The sequence below is a fragment of the Halichoerus grypus genome, chromosome 11 (assembly GCF_964656455.1).
Source record: "Halichoerus grypus chromosome 11, mHalGry1.hap1.1, whole genome shotgun sequence".
Classification (NCBI taxonomy): Eukaryota; Metazoa; Chordata; class Mammalia; order Carnivora; family Phocidae; genus Halichoerus; species Halichoerus grypus.
In genome coordinates this window covers 51,824,326-51,844,069 of record NC_135722.1, presented here as the reverse complement: position 1 = coordinate 51,844,069, position 19,744 = coordinate 51,824,326, and the positions used below count along the sequence as shown (strand labels likewise).

The 19,744-nt window shown below is 58.2% G+C and overlaps 1 protein-coding gene across 7 annotated transcripts in view; it reads left to right on the top strand.

Annotated features, from left to right (window-relative positions):
• The window catches only part of ARAP1 (ArfGAP with RhoGAP domain, ankyrin repeat and PH domain 1), a 61,471-nt gene extending 50,508 nt beyond the window's left edge, over positions 1-10,963 (top strand). For 4 of the 7 annotated variants that reach the window (XM_036119450.2, XM_036119451.2, XM_036119452.2 and 1 more), the window contains 13 exons: positions 130-235; positions 674-821; positions 908-994; positions 1,080-1,148; positions 1,471-1,588; positions 2,951-3,064; positions 3,315-3,460; positions 3,973-4,005; positions 7,644-7,726; positions 8,381-8,431; positions 8,610-8,673; positions 9,898-10,047; positions 10,341-10,963. In XM_036119450.2, coding sequence (XP_035975343.1) covers positions 130-235; positions 674-821; positions 908-994; positions 1,080-1,148; positions 1,471-1,588; positions 2,951-3,064; positions 3,315-3,460; positions 3,973-4,005; positions 7,644-7,726; positions 8,381-8,431; positions 8,610-8,673; positions 9,898-10,047; positions 10,341-10,358 — 1,187 coding nt within the window. In that variant the 3' untranslated portion in view covers positions 10,359-10,963. Of the gene's footprint in view, positions 1-129; positions 236-673; positions 822-907; positions 995-1,079; positions 1,149-1,470; positions 1,589-2,950; positions 3,065-3,314; positions 3,461-3,972; positions 4,006-7,643; positions 7,727-8,380; positions 8,432-8,609; positions 8,674-9,897; positions 10,048-10,340 lie in introns of those variants that run through there. The other 3 variants (XM_036119453.2, XR_004925694.2, XR_004925695.2) reach the window with 3 other exon arrangements.
• Positions 10,964-19,744: the final 8,781 nt, after the last annotated feature.

Genomic DNA, 19,744 nt, shown 5'->3' with positions numbered 1-19,744 from the left:
TCTAAACAGAACCAGGAAGTGCTGTCCCCTGGGATGAGAGGCAGAGCAGCCAGAGGGGTGGGACAGGGGAGATGGCTGGGGGCGGGGGGGAGGGGGGCTTCTTGACCTGATCTATCTCTCCCAACCCAGAGATTGAGGATGAGGAGGAAAAGGTCTCCAGGTACAGAGAGCTCCTGGCTCGTCTGCCTCCAGTCAACCGTGCCACAGTGAAGGCCCTTATCAGCCACCTGTACTGGTGAGGAGCGTACTATTGTATGGTTCTGGGGGGATGGGGTGGGAAAGATTCTTCTACTCCCAACCTGGCCAACTGCCCTCTCCTCAGAACCAGGTAGGCCTGGGAACTGAATGTTGACTTTTGATGTGCCCTGATTTTGGAACTTTGTCTCCCAACTTACTTCCTGCGGGGGGTTGGTGGAGGGGGGGCGGGGAATAGAGGAAGTTTCACCTAGGACCCAGGGGACCTTGGCCAGATCTCTCAGCTTCCCAGCTCTATTCCTCCCCAGGACCCAAGACATGGCCAGAAAGACTATTGCCACTTCCCCTTAACTAGTGGTGCACTCTGACCAGGACCTTCCCTGGCCTGACTCCAGGAGCCAGTCATGGACCTGCTTGGAACTGGGAAGGTGAAGAAGGAGGTACTTCTCACTCATGCCTTCTGTCTTTCCCTGTCCAGCGTCCAGTGCTTCTCAGACACAAACCAGATGAACACACACAACTTGGCTATTGTGTTTGGACCCACGCTCTTCCAGACCGATGGGCAGGACTACAAGGCTGGCCGTGTGGTGGAAGACCTCATCAGCCACTATGTGGTGGTGTTCAGTGTGCGTTCTTGGCCAGTGGGCAGTGGAGGGCAGGGATGAGCCTCTTGCGTGGCAGTGATCATCTGTGTCTCCCCCCCCCACTGAAGGTAGATGAGGAGGAGCTGAGGAAACAGCGGGAGGAGATCACTGCCATTGTGAAGATGCGTGTAGCTGGCACTGCCAGTGGGACCCAGGTGAAAGACAGGGCCTGGGTGAGGGCTCGGGACAGCTGCCTGCACCCACTGCCCAGACCTCTAGCTCAGCCCTGTCTCCTCACAGCATGCCGGTGACTTCATCTGCACAGTGTACCTGGAGGAGAAGAAGGCGGACACAGAACAGCATATCAAGGTGGGGGCTAGGGACCTAGAAGCCAGGGGACCAGGAAAGTCAGGTTGGGCCAGGCATAATAGGCTCAGGTGACCAGGGGAGCAGAGCTTCCAACCCAAGGGGGAACCCTCCTTTGGAACCTGTATGTGGCTGGTGCCAGGGCCCGTCTCTTTGCCTCCTCCCCACCCAGCTCCTCAGGAGCACTTAGAGACACTCCCCCAGCATCCCAGGACTCTAGAGGACCTGAAGGGGGGCTCAGCCCCTGGATCACACAGTGAGGTTGGGGCAGAGCAGGGGCAGGGGTGGGGGTGCGGGCTGACCTCTTCCTCCTCGGCCACTGCAGATCCCGGCATCCATGACAGCTGAGGAGCTCACCCTGGAGATCCTGGATCGCAGGAATGTGGGCGTCAGGGAGAGGGACTACTGGACCTGCTTCGAGGTCAATGAGAGGGAGGAGGCAGGTGGGTGGCCACCAGGGTTGGGGCAGAGTATGGCATGGCCCGTACCTGTCTGGGCTGCAACCCACAGTGTGGCGACAGTGGTGGCCAAGGGAGTGTTGGAGGATGGATGCTGCTGTCTCACTGTCATCTCAGTGACGTCGGTGATAGTGTGCTGGCAGGGCTTGAGGGGATGGCTGTCATGTGGCTGATGGGAAGGGCAGTGGAGGAGGTATGACGATGCTTTCTCGGTGTCAGAATGGTGTTGTTTTCGAGGGGGCGGTGCTGAATTTGTTAATGGGATTGGCGATGAAGGGAGTAGTAGTGGTGATGACCACACAAGAGGGACGGGGCAGGGGGGGTGTGGTGGTGTTTGTGAGGGTGGTGGTGACGGCAGTGTGTGGGAGCCATGGTGGTGAAGAGGGTGATGAAGGCATTTTAGGATGAAGGATGGTCTGAATAGCAGTGGTGGATGAGGGTGTGTCTGTTCCTGTGATTTGTTGAGTGCCAGCCACTGGGCTGGGGAGCCAGACACACCATCTCTCCCCTCGCGGGGGTTAGTGTGGTCTGGAAGGGACATGAATGCCATGATCGTTGCGATAATCGTACAACTAAGGCTGTGATAACTGCGGTGCAGGAAAGGGCCACAGCGCCGCCGGAGTTTGTAACAGGCTCTCGGGCTTTGGAGTCCCTGCGCTGGGAGGTGAAGACGAGTAGGAGTTACTTGGTAAAGGGGGAAGAAAAGTGCCTCTGGGCAGTGGGAGCAGCACAGGCAAAGGCCCTGGGGTAGCCATGGACATCACCCTTTCGAGGAGCTTGAGGTGGCAGTGAAGGGGTCGTGTCATGGGGTGGGGCTGGAGACAGAGACAGAGGCAGCCACCGGGCCTGACCACGATGCAAGGGTTAGCGATGGGAGTTTGGAGAGGTTGTTCCTTGCTGTTGGGTAGGGAGAGGTGGGGGCGGGGAATGAGACACATGCTGGAGATCATATGGAAGGCCACGGCATTAGTCCAAGGACAAATGGTAACATGGGCCAGTGTGGCAACAATGATGGACAGAAGCAAAGAGATTCGACATATGGAGGGAAGATAGGGAGGCTTTGTTTCTGGCTTGAGTGGTTTGGTGGGTGGTGTTTTCCTTGATGGGGACACACAGGAAGGATCGCTGGCTTGCTTTTAGACATGTGGGTTGGAGCAACTTTGGTCCCAGCCAGATGTGTTGAGCCTGAAGCTCGGGGGTGGAAAGGGCGGTCCTGCTGGTGGCATGTGACGGTGCTAGTAGGCGTTGGGAGTGGACGGAGCCCGTGGACATGTAGGTGCTACATGTACGCGCCAGGCCTCAGTGCTGTGAGGCCACGTGGTAACAGCGGGTGTGACCTCTCCCCAGAGCGCCCCCTGCACTTTGCGGAGAAGGTGCTGCCCATCCTGCACGGGCTGGGCACAGACAGCTACCTGGTGGTGAAGAAGCACCAGTCCATGGAGGCCATGCTGCTGTACCTGGGTAGGTGGTGCACCTGGGGGGGTGGTGCCCACAGGGCTGGGCAGGCTGGTGGGTCCCTTCAGCTGGAGCAGGCTGGGCAGGAGCTGCTGGTGCTCGGCAGGAGCCGCTCAGGCAGAGGGTGCCTCGTGGTCAGGCCTCGGTGGCCGGGACAGGCTGGGGTGGTTTTCTTCATCCTGGGACCCTCCCCTGGGTGTCCGTGTCCTTGGGCCGGGTGTTGGGGCAGCCCATGCCCACTCCAGTCTTCCCCTAGCCAGCCATGTGGGCGACACCAAGCACGGCATGATGAAGTTCCGTGAGGACCGTAGCCTCCTGGGCCTAGGCCTGCCCTCAGGTGGCTTTCACGATCGATACTTCATCCTGAACAGCAGCTGCCTGCGGCTCTACAAGGAGATCCGGGTAAGTGACCCCGGGGGTCCGGCCGTGCAATGAGCACTGGCACCCAGGTGTGCTTACACACCTGTTCACAAACATTTGCCAATGTCTGCCAGTGGGAGCATCCCCATCGCAGGGCCTGGAGATGGCACAGTGGCGGGGGAGAGCTAGAGACTCTTGGGACCCTTCTGCAGTGGCCCTCGGTGGCCACTCTTCTGTGCCTCGTGGCCCCACCAGGCTCTAGCACCTGGATGCCGTCAATCAGGCTCATGCCGTCTCACTGTGCCTTGTCGTGGCACCTACAAGAACATGCTACATGGTGACAGCCCCCACTTTCAGCCCCTGCAGGCCCCGCCACCTCACAGGTTGTCCCTCCTCCATGCCCACTCTGTCCACATGCCAGGTGTCCTCCCACATCTTGGCACCCTGCCTCCCACATCTTCTGTACGTACCTGCCACAGCCCACCACTGCACGCACTGTCCTGGCTCTGGACCTGGACCTCCTTCTTCCATAACCCTGATCCTCTATCAAACAGAGCCAGAGGTCGTGGAGCGGGGCCCCTGAGACCGTGAGTAGCTGTGAGCCAACTGCCAGCTTCCTTACACCGCCTGGGGGCCAAGCGAGCCTGGTGGGAGTGTGGGGACACAGCCAGAATTCTTGGCCGTCCCCAGGCATGGTTCCCTGACCCCTTGCCAGTCAGCACTGGCTCCCACCCTGTGGTTTGTGCCCTAGGCTCCTGCCCTTCATCGCCAGCCCTGCCCCAGAGTCCTTTCCCCAGGGTAGAACCCCCATCAGTGTGATGCTTTGCAGAGGACTCCATGTGGAGGCTGTGGAGCCAGGAGCGGAGGCCCCTAGGTTTGAATTAGAGTCTGATCCTCATCTTCCGCCAGCCCTGGAGCCATCCTCTTTCCGACCCTGCAGAGAGTTTCCAGCCTATCAGAACGTCTGTGCCCCCGCCCCCCCCGCCCCTCCCCCGCCGCCGCCCTGATCCTACAATGCTGGGCTGGGACTGCCTAGGCTTGTGGTATAATCCCACCTGGGGTAGGAGTTCCTGCTCAGCTTCCCTGGCTGCTTGCCAGCCCTTACGTGCACACCCCTGGGAGAGGGGAGCTTATCCACTCCTCCCTCGGGACTGCGCTGTTCCTAGAGGGATAGTTCTACCTGGGAGAAGGCCCTTCCTCGAATTCAGCTGAGAGCCTGCCTCCTGTGATGGCCCTGTGGGTCCCAGCTATGCCTCAGGGGCCACAAAGCATAGATGTCTGCAGAGGTGGGCAGTGGAAATGTGTTTCCAAGCCCAGCGTTCTAGCCTGAGCTCCCACAGCTGCCTCTACCACTCAGCTGCACAGACTCTGTCCTTCCTGCCCCTTGCCTCTCCTGAGGACACTGGACAGGCCTAGCTGCCATGGATGGAGCAGAGCAGATAGACTAGGACCCTCACCTCCCTCTCTTTGCACATTCTACCTCTACTAATGCAGTCTGGGCTCCTACAGACCCCTGTGGGGAATGCCTGGTCTTCTCTCCTTTGCCTCCCTCTATGATTACTTACTTCTGGGTCTGTTCACCCCTCCAGTCAGTCTCCCTTGGCTCTGGGATGTTATGTCCCTGACCCCCTCTTTATATGAGCCCCTTGGCGCAGAGCAAGACCATCAGTGTGGGCAGAGGAGAAGGAGGATGGCCGAGGCACCTGGAAAAGCAGCTGCTGATCCCTTAGCCTGGAGGGGAGAAGTCAGGAGAACTAGAAGAAGGAAAAAGATCTAATGTTTATCGAGCTAGATTTGGTGCCCAGCCCTCCACATACTAGGACATGTAATCTTGTTATTGTCCTTCCCGAGGAGGGATATTGGATATTGTCCCCATTTCGGCGAGAAAACAGGCTTTGTGTGACTTGCCTAAGGCAATCTCTAGGTGGTAGCCTGGAATTCAAACCCAGGTTTGTTAGCATCAGAGTTTAAGCTCTTTATTGCCTGAAGTACAGGAATCAAGGCCTCAGCAGCTGGGCTGCTCAGTGCAGGGCCAAGTGGTGCTCTCCGAACGGCAGCCAGCCCGTCCGCCCTGACAGAAGCCCCAGGAGGGTGTGGTTGGGCTACTGAGGTGTTGGTAATTCTGGTATTTGCTGGTTTATGGTACAACAGGCCGAATATTTGAAATTGGGACAATACCCAGCAATTCAGGATATGTTAAATGGAAGATGCTTCGTCCCGGGCATCTTTTCATTGTTAAACACCTTGGAGAGTCACATTCTAGAAAAATCCTGGTTCCAGCAGAGGTCTTTGAGCATCAAGGGGTGAACTTCATTCTCTTCCAGTGACCTCATACCTCAGAGATGCAGGAAACATGAGCTGTTTGATTAGAAACGACGTCCCACATTGACTGATGTCCCCCTCCCCCTCCCCACCTCAGCCACTGTCCTGTCACATGTGCGCCACGCATACTCCAGCCCATGCACACCAGAGCCTGAGGAAGTGGAGGTCTGAGGACAGTTTTTTTTGAATTCTCAGGGAGCCACAGCCTGGCTTGAATTCCTTGATTCCCACAGTTATCTCCAAACCCTGACTAGAACCGTCGTCATTCCTGTGTCACACCCACGAGCCTGTTGCTTCCACTCGCAACTCACTCTACCCCTTGCTTCTGGTTCTCTTTTCCTGGCACCCACAGCTCAACTTCTTCCAGGCCCTCAGCCTGCTTTCCATTCCCTCAGCCTGCTGCCTTCCGTACTTGCAACCTAGTTTCCCCCCGTCCTGCCCCGAGCCTGCTGTTTTCCCTGCCTGCAGACCCATTTCTTTCATGACCCCTGTCTCAAGTCTTTTCACCCCCACGACCCAGTTCCTTCCAACCTGCCCTCTGACGTCTTCAGTGCTCTCGGCCTGGCTTCTTCCCTGCCTGCATGGAGGTTTTCTTCCTTGTTGTATTCACCCACACCGTGTTTGCCCGGTCTCCGCAGCCTGATTTCCCATCCCACTGCCCCGTGCCCTCCTGCCTGCAGCCCAGTTTGCTCCAGGCCCTCTTGGGCACATAGCCATTGTCAGGTCAGGTGCTATGTGTAGGAGACATAGGGTTTCTCCATCAGGGCCTTGGTTCTCAGGAAGGATCAGGGTAAAAGCAGGGCAGTAGGTCCTAGTAAGTCCTCTTAAGCTACATCCCCTCTGACAGCACCCAAGTCTCCCCTCATCCCTAGGCAGCCCATCCTTTAGCAGCCTCACAGGGAGTCTACCAATCCCCAGAACTTTCCACCTCCCTGGCCATCCTCTAGTCCCCTGTGGAGCCATGCCTGGGGGTGGCTGGGAGCAGTGGTGGGAGCAGGGTGGAGGCGGCTCAATCTTTGACCCCCAGTTTTGGTTGTAAGTGAGTCCCCTCCCCTACCATCCACCCTGGTGCCCGGCTGCTGCCTGGGGTGCCTGGTGGGGGCAGGGCTTGGAGCAGGTGGCCCCCAAAGCAAGAGGAAGGCTCATTAGCTTGACCCCCAATCCGCCTCTTCCTTGGGGGTCACTCCCATACCTCTGCCTTGGAGCCAGCCTGCTCCTTCCAAGGCCAGACCCATGTGCAGGGCGGGGGGGCCAGAGGTGTGCTTGTCAGTGATCTGCTGCCCCTCCCCAGTACATCGGTCTCTCCCTGCCTGACCTAGACCACTGGAAAGTTCTTCCTTTGGTCTACCAAAAAGCCATCCTGCTTCAGCGTGAGTCATGAGCCTTCCCCTGGTGGAACCCAAGAGCTAGTAGCTGTTCACACGGTCAACCCTGGAGCCTCCGTGGGGTGGAGAGGGGTGAGGAATGAATGATCGGAGACAGACGCACTGAAGCAGCCAGCTGGGGCTCTCAGGTCCTACGCGCTCCTTCAGTTTGGTGCGGAGGGTGATGTGCAGACTTCTCCCTCCACAGACAGTCTGGGTCAGCTGATGCTGCGAGTCCGTTCTCCGGTTTGCAGGGCAGCAGGGAGGGCTTGGGGATCACTGCTCTGTGTCATCCTGCGGGGACAGCCGCTGCGGGGACTGAGGGTTGACTGTCTGATGCCGCTGCAGGGAGAGAGGCCTGGGGGGCTCAGTTGGGCTGGATCGTGAACAGGAAGGGCTTTGTCTGGAAGGCTTCCTGGAGGAGGTTCCCTGTGCTGGGATGCAAAGAGGGCTGAGGAGAGGGAGGTGGGAGGTACACAGTGACCCCAATTCCTGCCCCCACTGACTGAGTGCCATCCCTCTGCCCTCCCCCATCCCAGAGTCACCGGCCTGAGAAGGAGTGGCCTGTCAGGAGTCTCAAAGTCTACCTGGGAGTGAAGAAGAAATTGCGGCCACCCACCTGGTGAGCTGGGGCTGGGGCCTGTGAGAGCTCAGAACCGATTGGGGTCTGGGGGGGCTTTGAACTTGACAGGGGTTGGTACCATAGTTCTGAGGGTATGGTCTCCCAGACTCTCGGTCCCACCCCAGACCTGCTGAGTCATGGACCCTGGGGGTGGGGCCAGCAGTCTGTGTGGTAACAAGCCATCCAGGGGTCTCCAATGCTTGCTCATGTTTGCGAACCACTGGCCTGGATTGAAATCCTGTCACCCACTACCTCTGGGCCCTTCCTGTGCCTCACTTCCCACATCTGTAGAAGGCAGAAAATAATGGTACACCTGTTTCAGAGGGCGGTTGTATGTTTTTGAGATGGAAAGTGATGCATGGCCACCATTATTGTTACTAATTGCAGTCGCTAGACCTGGTTTCCTGACTTTCTCCTCTCCTCCCGCAGGCTGTGCCTGGTTGTCTCGCAGGGACTAGGGGGTGGGGAGCCAGGGGCCTGGGAGGCTGGTGTGGGCTGAGAGGAAGAGGTGGTGGCCAGAATGTGCTGTGCTTGCAAGAAGGCCCTGACCTCTGCTCCCTGGCTCTGGCCCAGGTGTCTGGGCTCTGTCCTGGGCACCAGGGCTGGGAGGCCTCCGTGGGCTGACAAATGACTCCACCTGTCCCTCCCCTGCAGCTGGGGCTTCACAGTGGTGCACGAGACTGAGAAGCATGAGAAGCAGCAGTGGTGAGTGAGGGCCCTGGCCTGAGACCCCAGGCTGAGGAGGGATGGTTGCATGTCCCCTTTGGTTGGGTCCCTTCACTATCCACATCTGTGCCCTGCCCGGAGGCCCTGGGCTGGGGAGACAGGCAGGGTGTTCCCTGCTCCGCCTTGGCAGTGTCCAGATCTGTGCCCTACCCCGCAGGTACCTCTGCTGTGAGACGCAGATGGAACTCCGGGAGTGGTTTGCCACCTTCCTCTTTGTGCAGGTACCAGGAGGAGGGTGGGGTCCTGGGAGGCTTCCATTCTGGGCAATGGGTATGTTTGTTTCTTCACTATATAGACCACCAATTGCTTCAAGGAGATTTTAAGTTGTTTTTAACTCATTTGTTCATTCACTCAGTAAGCGCTTCCTAGAGGCCATGCTGGTCCAGCCCCAAGCCAGGCATGCTAGAGACAGAGGGGTGCAGACCCCCATCCTCAGGCGCTCCCCAGGTGGAAAGGAACACAGACCTCGAAGTGGCCTGTTCAATAGCCCGGTGTGATCAGTGTGTGGAGACAGAGAAAAGCCCGGGGACCCTACTTGGGGGAGGTGGCCCGTGGGTGGGGAAGGTGGCAGGGAGGGGGTGTCTCGGGAGCTGAGTCTGAGGATGACGAAGCCTTCACCCTGCAAAGGCGGTGGTGGGGGGCGGCTTCTAGGCAGAGGGAACAGTTGATGCAAAGGCATGGCAAGAGAACCACAGCTTGCCCGGCAGGGTGCAAAGAGAGAAGCCAGGAGTGCCAGAGGTTGACGCTGGAAAGGGAGGGAGTCAGGAGCCAGATCTCAAAGAGCCTTAAAGGCCATTCCCAGGAAGCCGAATTTGACCTAGTCAGCAGTTTGAAGGGAGAGTTTGAAGCAAGAAAATGGTGTGCAGGTTTGCGTCAGAGAGGGCTCATTCTGGACGCGGCGTGCAGGGGAGGAGGAACTGAGGGAGTCAGGTGGCCGCTGCAGTGGGCCAGGTGGGAACAGGCTAGGAAGGGCTTGGAGCCAGCGCAGGGCTGGGGTGGGGGGAGGGGGGTGGACTCCAGCCATAGATTTTAAATGAGAGCTCAGAATTGTTTGGGGAAAAGGGAGACAGAACTGTACCAGGGCCCTAAGCCGCGCCCTTTTAGCCCTGAGCTTCTTGGTAGTCAAGCCTAAAGGGTAACAGGTGGCTTTCTTGGTTCCTGGTGAAAGGAGGCACACACACGTTCCTCTAGAATGGTCTTCTTGGTGCCGCATTCTTGGAGCAGTCTGTGGACCTGGAGGTGGGAGTTTGTGGGGTAACATCACTGGCTGCGTTTTGCCAGGGATACAGTCATGTTCTCCTCTAACAGCTGCTTCTCATATTGACTGGGATCAAAGCTGAGGGTGTCACCTCGGCTCATAGCTGGAGGCGTTTCTGGGAAGGGCGGGTGGATCCGGAGCTGAGCGTCCGGCTGAGCTGAGTGCCCTCCTCTTACCTGCTCCCCAGCACGACGGCCTGGTGTGGCCCTCGGAGCCCTCCCGTGTGTCCCGGGCAGCGCCTGAGGTCCGGCTGGGCAGCGTGTCCTTGATCCCCCTGCGTGGCAGTGAGAACGAGATGCGCCGGAGTGTGGCCGCCTTTGCTGCGGACCCCCTTTCTGTGAGTGGCTTTCAGTCCCTGCGGGCAGAGGGCTGGGGCCTGGCTGGGTCCACCTTCCACCTGAGTCACCTCTCCACTTCTGATTGCCCCCCGCCCGTCCCCTCCCTCTGTCCTCCTACCAATCCTGACAGGCTCTTTTGGTTGGCGTAGTTCACAGGAGTCCCCTCTTTGCCTGGCCCTGGGGGACCCCAGCTGACCTGAGCACTCCCAGGCCAGCATTACAGAGTGGCCGCCGGCCCCTGTGAACCTTCACAAAGTGCTTATGGAATCTGGGCTTCTGTGCCTTCCCACAGCTCCTCCGCAACGTCTGAGCGCGCGGGAGCCAGCCCCTGCCTCTGGGACTCTGCTGCCGTGAAGCCTTCCTGTTCGGACACCCTCATGCCCTACGTGCCCGGTGTGAGCCAGCAGGGGGCGCATGAGGAAGCCTCACCCCCACGCCCCACATCCTGACTGCAGCACGGGGTTCCCTGGCCAGGAAGTGGAGGGCAGCAGGGTCTGCCTGAGGAGGAACCCCTCATGGGCTCTGTCCGGGTGCTCAGCCCTCCTGGCTTGGCCTTGCTCCCCTGTCCAGGGTCACCCACCCTGAGTTTGAGGGGTTGGAGAGATGGGATGGGTGTCAGTCAGGAACTCTGGGGGACCACCATCCTTGCAGAGGCCCAAGGCCCTGGGGCCCCGCTGGAAGGGTGCCCACCCCCTTGTCCCAAACTCCAGAACAGCAAAAAGTGGATGCTCTAAAGGAACACTCAGCTGGGATGGGGAGGGAGCTCTTGGGTATGTCTCTCCGTAGCCTAGAGCTGGGCCTGGGGGACCTCAGGAGCCCCCTCCAGTCTAGGCTGACTGGGAGGGCCCAGGCTGCCTGGTGCCCCTTCCCCACTTTGGGGGCCTTTTGATAATATAAATATATCTGTATATTTTATCCTGTGTTGCTGAGGCCTGTGATTGGATGGGGGTTTTAGGTGTTCTGGTGTAGGAGGGGCCAGGAGTTCAGGAGGCCCAGAGGTGAGTGCCTAGTGCCGTGAAGCTGGGGGGACCCGGGCCCTGAGCTGTTTAGCTACAGGCAGAGCCCCGGCCCAGCTCCATGCCATCCCCATTGCACGCCTGTGCAGCCAGGCTGGGGAAGGCCGGTCCTGACCCTGGCCAGGACAGACCCCAGCTGGAGTGAGCCCCTTTCCCTGCTGCAGTCCAGAGTCTGGGCCAGGGCCTGGGTGTAGCCTGTGAGGGACTCAGGGCAGCCCCCCACCAGCCCCTCTGAGACACAAGGTCACAGAGTCACAGGAGCTTTATTAAATTAGGAAGAAGAGTCTCAGGTGTCCCTTGATGCCTATGCATGCCCCTCCAGAGGTGGGCCCTGCCTTACCCCAGGAGGCTGCCCTCACTGGGCACTGCCGGTTATCTCCTCCAGGAAGACAAGGCCCTGGCAAGTGGGGGAGATAATGAGCTGTTCAGAGACCTATTTGGGACTCCCTGGGAAGGGGCCAGACACCACATTCCTGCCTCTGCCTAGTGCCTCATTACCGGCCTCTCTCCAGGGGCTCAGCAGGCAGACAGGCTGACCTCCCAACCTTAGCCTCAGCCAATGGGGGCTGGGCAAAGGGGGTGGAGATGGGTCACATGACCTCTGATTCATAGGATCCGGCTCTGGGGAAGGCCAGTGGATGGATGGGGTCTTGGGGACCTGAAGGTTCCTCCAGGTTCCATATTCCAGGCTCAGCCTCCCCCTGCGAAGGGGAGGTGGATGCCAGACTGGAATGGGTTTCCTGGCCAGTTTCACAGGCTGGGGCTAAGCCCCTTGAGTCTCCCCCTCTTACCTACCTGCAGCTGGGACAAGATTATTGTCCAAGTGCTCAGGGGCTAGAATTCTTCCCTGGATCTGACCTTGGACTGACCAGCTAGTTCTGAAGCCTAGAGAGAGGGTGGGTGAGACTGGAAATGCCCCAATGCCAGGAGGCCAATGTCACTGCCCAGGCTCAGGGATTGGCTGCAGTGACTCAATTAGGCCACCAGGGGGCAGCCACGGATAGCTCAACATTACTGGTCCCAGAACAGGTCCTGGAGACCCCAGTGTGGCTGTCCTGGCCCAGGCCTTGTTCTGTTGGAGTGTGGGGTGGGATGGGCCCTGCCTTTGACTCCAAGACTAGTGATATTCTGGAAGGCAACACCAAGTGCTTTGGACTCCCGTGATCTAGGAGCCAGAAAGAGAGTAGCCTTTTTCCAAGTACCCACTGTGGGTCAGTACCTGTGCTCTCTGCACTGTCTCCTCCTGGCAGAGGAAGAAAGGCTCAGAGAAGGGAGGTGACTTGCCCAAGGTCACATAGCTCTCCTGAATCAGGCCTGAGGTCCATTTCTACAATCCCACTTTCGGGGGGGGGCTCCCTCTTCCACATCCCTCCTGATTTCAACTCTTCTCTCTCCTCTTATAAGTGGCCCCATATGTCCGCTGGGAAAGGGGATCTGAACTGTCAGGAGTTAATGATAACTTAAAGTGCTTTCCCTTGGGATCGGGGACGACGTCCCAACAGGAGCCTTCAGGCCTCAACCTTAATGAATTATGGCAATGACAACAGATGATGGGTGGATTAGGGCAGGAGGCTCTGCTGGTCTTGGTCACAAGGATTCCTAGAAATGGGGCCTCTTGGGACCTTGAGTGGTTTATATTCACATATTTGAGGTTGGGATTGGGGGGAGGGTGAGGGGTAGGATGTGTGAAGATCCCAGAGCTAGACCTGCTGAGGGCTGGGGAGCAGCTCTTTCTGGAGGAGGAGGTGCCCCCAAGCTGGCCCTGAAAACTGGAAGCCTTGCCAGGTGCACATGGTAGGGAGGGGTGCAAGCCAGGGTGAGGGTAGGTTGAGGTGTTGGTAGAGAAGGACCGGGTGACCCAAGTCTGGACCTGATCACAGGGGACCACAGTGAGCCCTGGGAGAAAAGGCTGTGGCAAGTCAGTCTGGGTGGTGAGAGCATTATGGAGGGAGAGGGAGGAGGGAAGGGGGGAAGGGCTGGGTGATGGGGTGGGGTGTCTGTCTATCTGTCTGTCTGTCTCTGCTACCTCCTTTCTGCTCAACCTGCCCACGCTGCTAAAGTGTTCAGCAGCCTTGGAGGGCCTCCAGGCCTCGGGAGACCCCCAGGCTATGCAGGAAATCAATGGGGCAGGGGAGGGGAAGATGGGCCCTGCCTCCTCCTTCCCCCAGATCCAAGGGATTGGCAGGAGGCCTGGAGCTGAGGCTTTCTCACCTGGCCCCATGCTCTGGTGGCTCCCGAGCCCCCTGCCCACAGCTCGCAGTTTTGGAAAAACATGGGTGTGGATGCCAGTTGGGCAGATGCCGACGCTCCCATGTATAAGCTCTGGAACCTTGGCTGAGTTCCTGAGGTTTCTGATCCTCACTGTTCTCATCTACTTTGGAGATATTAATAGTACCTACTAATGGGAGGATTAAATGAGCTAATATGTGTGAAGTACCAGCACTATCCCTTGATAATCCCCTTCCCAAACATGTCTGGGGAGACATAGCATCCAGAGTCTTCTCCAGGCCTAATATCTTTTACTTCAACAAGCACTTCTTGAACACGTACTTTGTGCAGAGCTTTACTGGACACTGAGGGGGAGCAGATAAGTAAATGCTGGAGGTGGGGGGAGAGGGAGCCCTTCCGGCAGGGGTATTGATGAGGAAAGACTCCACAGAGGAGGTGAGGCTACAAAGATGAGCAGATTTTTACAGGTGGAGTTAAGAGGGAAAGGAGAGGGAACAGCATGAGCCAGGGGCAAGGTGATGTGACCCTGCAGTGATCAGCCCATTGTGGGTGCAGCTCAGTGCCCCGGGTCCTATCCCCCATGCCTCTGGTGTTGGGGGCTTTGCCTTTCTTGCCTCTTAAATGTAACCACATCCCAGTCAAATGGGCTCCTTGGGGTCTTCCCTCAGCAGAACAAGGAATAATTCCTATTCCTTTAGCTAGCTCTGTGACCAACGTGTGATCCAGGCCCTAATCTGGGGAATGTCTGTCTGTCTGTCGCACATATACACATAGGTACGGCTGGCATGAACCTCCCAACCTCTCCTCCAATATGACACTTCCTTCAGGAAGCTCTTCTGGATTGTTCTTCCATACTGTGCGTACTTAGAGTATGTGGGCCTATGCCCAGTCACTTGGCCCCAGCTAGGGCCAGGCCCGGGGAGGAGCTACCGGAGCAGGGCCCCCTGGTCAGCCCGAGCTGGTCCAGCCCTGGCGTGTCCCCTCTCCCATGCCACTCTGAGCTTGTGGAAATTTCCGCACTTTCTTTGCCCTGGTTACAGCTCCTCCTGCTCCGTTTGTCACCCTGGAGACCTGGTGATGCGGGCGCACACAGGCCGCACACGCGCACTCATGCCCTGCACACCTCAGCCTGCACTTCCAGATATGCTCGCGCACGGCACGTGTCTGAACGCCCCCACAACAAAGCTCTCTAGGAAAATTGCCCCCACCCTTCTCCTCCTCCACTCTGTCCTCCCACCACCAACCACCTCAAAACACTGAGACCAAAGAGATGGGCTGGATGGCCCTCCCACCACTTGTCAGCCTGGGAGGCACATCCCACTCCCTGACTACAGCGTCCTCCTTCCCCACCACCCGCTTTTCCCTCCGTCTGTCTCCTCAGCTTCTCAATCCTTCCCTCTCTGCCACTTCTCTGCTCCTGTCTCTCTCTCCCTGCGTCTCAGTCATTCGGAGTCCTCTCAGCACTCTTTCGACCCCGTGAGGTAGAAACTGTGCTTCCTCCCTGCCCTCCCTCCTGGGGGCCTTCGGTTGGGGACCTCATGGGGGCTTATGGGAACAGAAGGACAGGCCTAGGGGACCCAAGGTCCTGAGCCTCCAGATCCTGTCATGTCAGCCCCTCCTCCTGTGTGCCTGGCACCATGGAGACCAGCGTCATGGTAACACAGCTTGGGTGGGCACAGCCTCCCTCCTCTTAGGGGGCCCCCCATGGCCTCCTGGGAGCTGCTAAGCGGCTCTGAGGAGATGGGCCTTGTGCTGGCGCCCTCCCCCAGCTCATACCAGCCCAGGATACCCCCACCCTGACCATCTGTACTTGCACTCCAGCTTCCAATGCCACAAGCCACGAATCCCCAGTGGGGGGCGGGAGGGTGGATTCTCTTGCAAACATGAGCTCCAGAGCTGGGGACCTTGAGGGTCTTTCATTGACTGAGAGCTCATTTATTGATTGAGGACCAGAGAGGGCAGGGGCTTGCTCAGGGGAACACAGCAAGTCTGGCCAGGCTTCTGACTCTCAGACATTGGTTCTTTCCTCTGGGTTCCCACCTTCCACCCGGGTCAGTGGTTACTGGGGCAAAGGGGTCATTCCAATCTGGGAGGTCTCCAGCCAGATGCAAATGATAATGCTGATAAGCCACAATGAAGCACCCACCACTTCCTGGGCTAAGGCTTTGCATGTGTTTTCTCATTTGATCCTTGCAACAAACCCCAGGAGGAAGATATTCTCATTTTATAGCTGAAGAAACCAAGGCATGGACTTGACGATGTCAGGTGACTAATAAGTGGTGTGGCTGGGAAGGAACACAGGTCCTTCCCAGATGGTGCAGGTGAGCCAAAGCTTCATGCCCGGTGCCCTCCCCAGCAGGCACTCTTTTTCTAAGTCCGTGACAAACCATGTTTTCAGTTCTGTCTTTCCTTCTGGAGAGAGTTCATGGGGAGGATCTGGGCTTAGTCTAAGTTTGGCCGTAGGGTTTCTAGAGACCAGGGGGTTATTTTTCTAAGAAGGTAGAGAGGGAACAGAGACTTCTAGTGTGGTTAACCCTAGGGAGGGCCTCCCTCGAAGTCCAGCAATGCAAGCTCACAGATCCCAGGTCCACGTAGAGTCATGTCCAAGCTCAGGCTGGAGCTGTGTGATGGAGGGAGGAGACCCTGCCTCCCAGGCCCAGCCTCAGCTTGTCTACCGACCTTGATGGAGTCACAGTGCAGTTGCCTCCCTCCTGGCTTATGTAATCATTCAAATATAGCAGCTGCCGTTATCCCACTGAGTCACACCCCCTCCCGCCCCCACTCAGGTGCGGGGAGTTAAGGGGGAAGAGGTAGATTAGGGCTGAGTGGGTAGATCAGGGCCTCCTGGAAGGAGGATCCTGGTGTGCCGCATTGGAGGCCAGTGGAGATGAGGAAGCGGGGGCCAGAACCCCAGGGAGAGTAAATTCTTTCCCAGAGTATGAAGCCACAGGGGCCACGCCTGTTCGGACCTATCCCTGCTGGAACGCCACATTCCTGGGGATGCCTCCCCAGGGTCACGAGCTGTATCCACAGCCTTCTTTCCTAGTCCTGTGCCTCCATGGAAGAGGTGAGGAGGAGGAGGGAGAGGTGGAGGATTACAAAGAGGAGGAGGTAGTGGAGGGGACAGTGGCCAGGGGTCCCTGGTCCTGGGTCTAGAGTCCTCCTTCTATTCACTGTGTGACCTGGGCATGTTTCTGCCTTCTTGCCTGTTTCCCCCTCTGCACCATAAGAAGTTGGATTCCACTGGCTCTGGCATCTTGTTGTGCTGTCTGGTCCGTATTCCTGGAGATGACCTCGACCTTAGGCACTTCCAAGCATCTGGTCTAGCCCCATCCCTGGCTGACTTCCCTCTCTTCCTTTTCTTTGTCCATCCCAAACCTGTCCATCCTCTATGGGCCAGTTCAGCACCCCTGCTCCCCACCAAATGCACAGGGCAGTGGAGACAGGAAGGGTCACTGGGTTCTGGGCTTAGGGGCTGAATTTTGACTGCCTCTCCCCTTCCTGAACTGGCCATCTGCTCCACCACTTCATTCCCCTGCCCAGCAGGAATGGGATGCTTACTCCCCCTGTGTGAGGTCGCCCCGTCTTTCATAGTTCAGCTCAGACTGACCCTGGACCTGAAGCAGGCCCACACAGTGCCTCAGCCCTCAGCTCTGGGTCCCCAAAGCCACCTTCCTGGGGTGCTGAAGAAGCCACACCAGCTTAGAGCTGTTCTGGAGCCTGGGGTGGCTTTTTGTCCCTTTGTCCACAAGGGCCTTGTCACCCATGGCGTGATGGGGTCTGTGCTTAGTGTGGGAACACAGGGAACTATGCCAGGCCCTTGGCGAGGATTGGTGGCCTTCAGGCATTGTCCTTGGAGTCACAGGGGACATCTTCCAGGCTGAGGGGGAAGCAGAGGAGCACTGTGAGATGGCTCAGAGTTTTCCACTCCACCCCCCCCCCCCCCGCCTCCTTGGGCTTCAGTTGCCAAGATTCAGATGCAGGGCCCCTCCTGGCTCTCAGCCAGAGGGAGTCAGCCAGGGGTTTTCAGGCCAAGCCTCCATGAAATCCATGTTCCGCCAATTACCCGCCTTCCCCCAAGAAGGCTAAGGGACACTCCATGGCCACAGCCTACCCTTGGGCGGGGGTGGGCAGTGGTTCCCACAGAGTGGGGCAAGGAGTCCCCCACACCATCCACCTGCAGCGTTTTCTTGAGGCCTTGCTCTGATGTAATCCTGCACTGAGCTCTCAAGCACTGTCTCACTTCCACACTCACCTGTATGTCCTTCCTACTTTCCGCAACATTTCTCACTCGTACCTGGTGAGGCTGCCCAAAGGCTGTGGACTGGGGCTGAGGTGACTAGGACTTTGGCCTGTCCTTGAGGGAAGTGTGATCCAGTGGAAGAAATGAGGGAAGAGGGAGGCAGCCAAAGGCTGCTCAGCTCAGAACCCAGTGGTCCCTCCTGCCCACCCTGTCCCCTGGGCAGGGTGTGTGCTGAGCTGATCCAAGAAGAATAGATTTGGGATGGGCAGAGAAAAGCAAGAGGAGGGTGGAGTCAGCCTGGCAACCAGAGGGTACCAAGTCAAGGAGGAAGAAAGAACTGATGCACGCTTAGGGACTAGACCCTGCTCCGTGTGGATCAGAGAATGGAGAGGTCGGTCGGGGCCGAACACGAGAGACTTCAAATACGAGGCTGAGGAGCTCGGCCTTTATCCTGAAAGCACTGGAGAGGGTTTTGAGGAAGAGTTACGTGACCAGCTAGGTAGGGAGTCAGTGCCTGGTGCAGGGTGGAGTGGAATGGAGGGGCGGAGTTGGGGTAGGGAGCTGGAGAAAGACCAGAGGAGGGGAAGGAAGCTGGGCCGGGAAGGATGGAGGCAGTGGATAGAAGAGAGGATTACAGAGGGAGAATTAACAGTGACAGATCTGACACAGCAAGTGCAGGAGAAGGAAGAGGCAAAGAGACTTCGAAGTTTCCAGACGGAATTAGAAGTTTGCTGATGCCTTTGATAGAGACAAAAGATATGTTGGATGTTGAATATTTGAGTGTGGGGGCCCCCGGGGTGGTCCCACAGATGTCCAGGAGGCAACCGGAGCCGGGGGGGCGGGGGGGAGAGGGCTGGGCCGCAGGGGGCGCTCGGACGGAGCTGGTGCGTTGGGGGAAGGCTCCAAACTCCCTGAGGGTGGGGTGGAGAAAGAGGAGAGACAGGGCCTGGTGCTCCTCTGAGGAGCACCCATGTTGAGGGGGCAAAGATAGGATGAGCCAGCGAGAGAGACAGAGGTTGGGCCGTCTGGAAGGTGGGAGGGAAACAGCCGAGCAGGAAGGGGGCGGGAGAGGGCGCTCAGAAGAAGCCGCCTTCCTTGGCAATGAGGAGGTAGCTGGAGCCTTGCAGTCCTCGAGAGGCAGGGGGCGCAGGGCGGAGGCTGGATCCCAGAGGCTGCATCCTCCCATCACTTTGGGCAGCCACCCGCCTCCCAGCTTCCTCTCACCTCCCGCCAGCTCCCCGAACTAGCAGGCACGGTGTCTGCCGACCGGCTGCAAAGCGCCGGCCCGGGGCCTGTGAGCGTGGCACGCCCGGATCAGCACCCGGGAGAGCGGCCGGGGCCGGCGGTGGGGCGGGGCTTCGCGGGGCGCGGGGCGCGCTCGGGGCCTGGGGGTCCTGCCGCGCCAGCCTGGCAGGCTGCAAGCCGGAGGGGGAGGGAAGAGCAGGCCGGGACACTCCGGCCCTCTCCCCTTTCAGAAGCATCCCCCCATCCCGGCACTGCCCTACAGGAGCCCCTACCCCAACATTTGAGGCTGTAACTCCCTCTGCCCCATCAATTCAACCTCTTCAGGGCACGGGACTTGACGGGAGGGGAGGAAGACTATTCATTGGGAACTTGACAGACCTTTCCAAAGCCTTACAACTCTTTGAGCTTGGAAATTGTGACCTCTCCTTTCAGATGAGCAAACCAAATTGAAGTTCAGAGAGGTTAAATGACTTGCCCAGGGCACATGGCAGAGCTGGGATCTGAACTTCCGCCTGCCTGGCTCTAAGTCCTGGAGTACCTCGTTTCTGCAGCTGGGATTCTGGTGTGGCAGTGGGGTGGGAGGAGACCTTTCCTCCTCCCTGACTTGCTTGAGTATATTCCCAGGAGATTTCTGAAGATGAGGCCTCCACCATAGTTTCCAGAGTGGGAGGGCAGAGAAGAGGCTGAGGGTAGGTGAAGTCTCAGTGCACCTGCTTCCCCTGTGCCCAGGAGGTGCCCTCCTTTGAACTCTTCTGACTTAGCTTCTTCCTGCCGGGCTCCTTGGGGCATGAAGGGGAACCATGAGAGGCCAAGTCTGGACGTGGGCCAGGCCCTGGGCTTTCTGGGCCTGAAAAATGCCTTCCCAGCTGACAGGCATGGAGCAGTGAGGTCCCAGGTATGGGTCAGGCTGAGAAAACAGTTCGGCCAGAGCTTTCAGAGGTCTGAAAGTCTATCTTCTGGGGC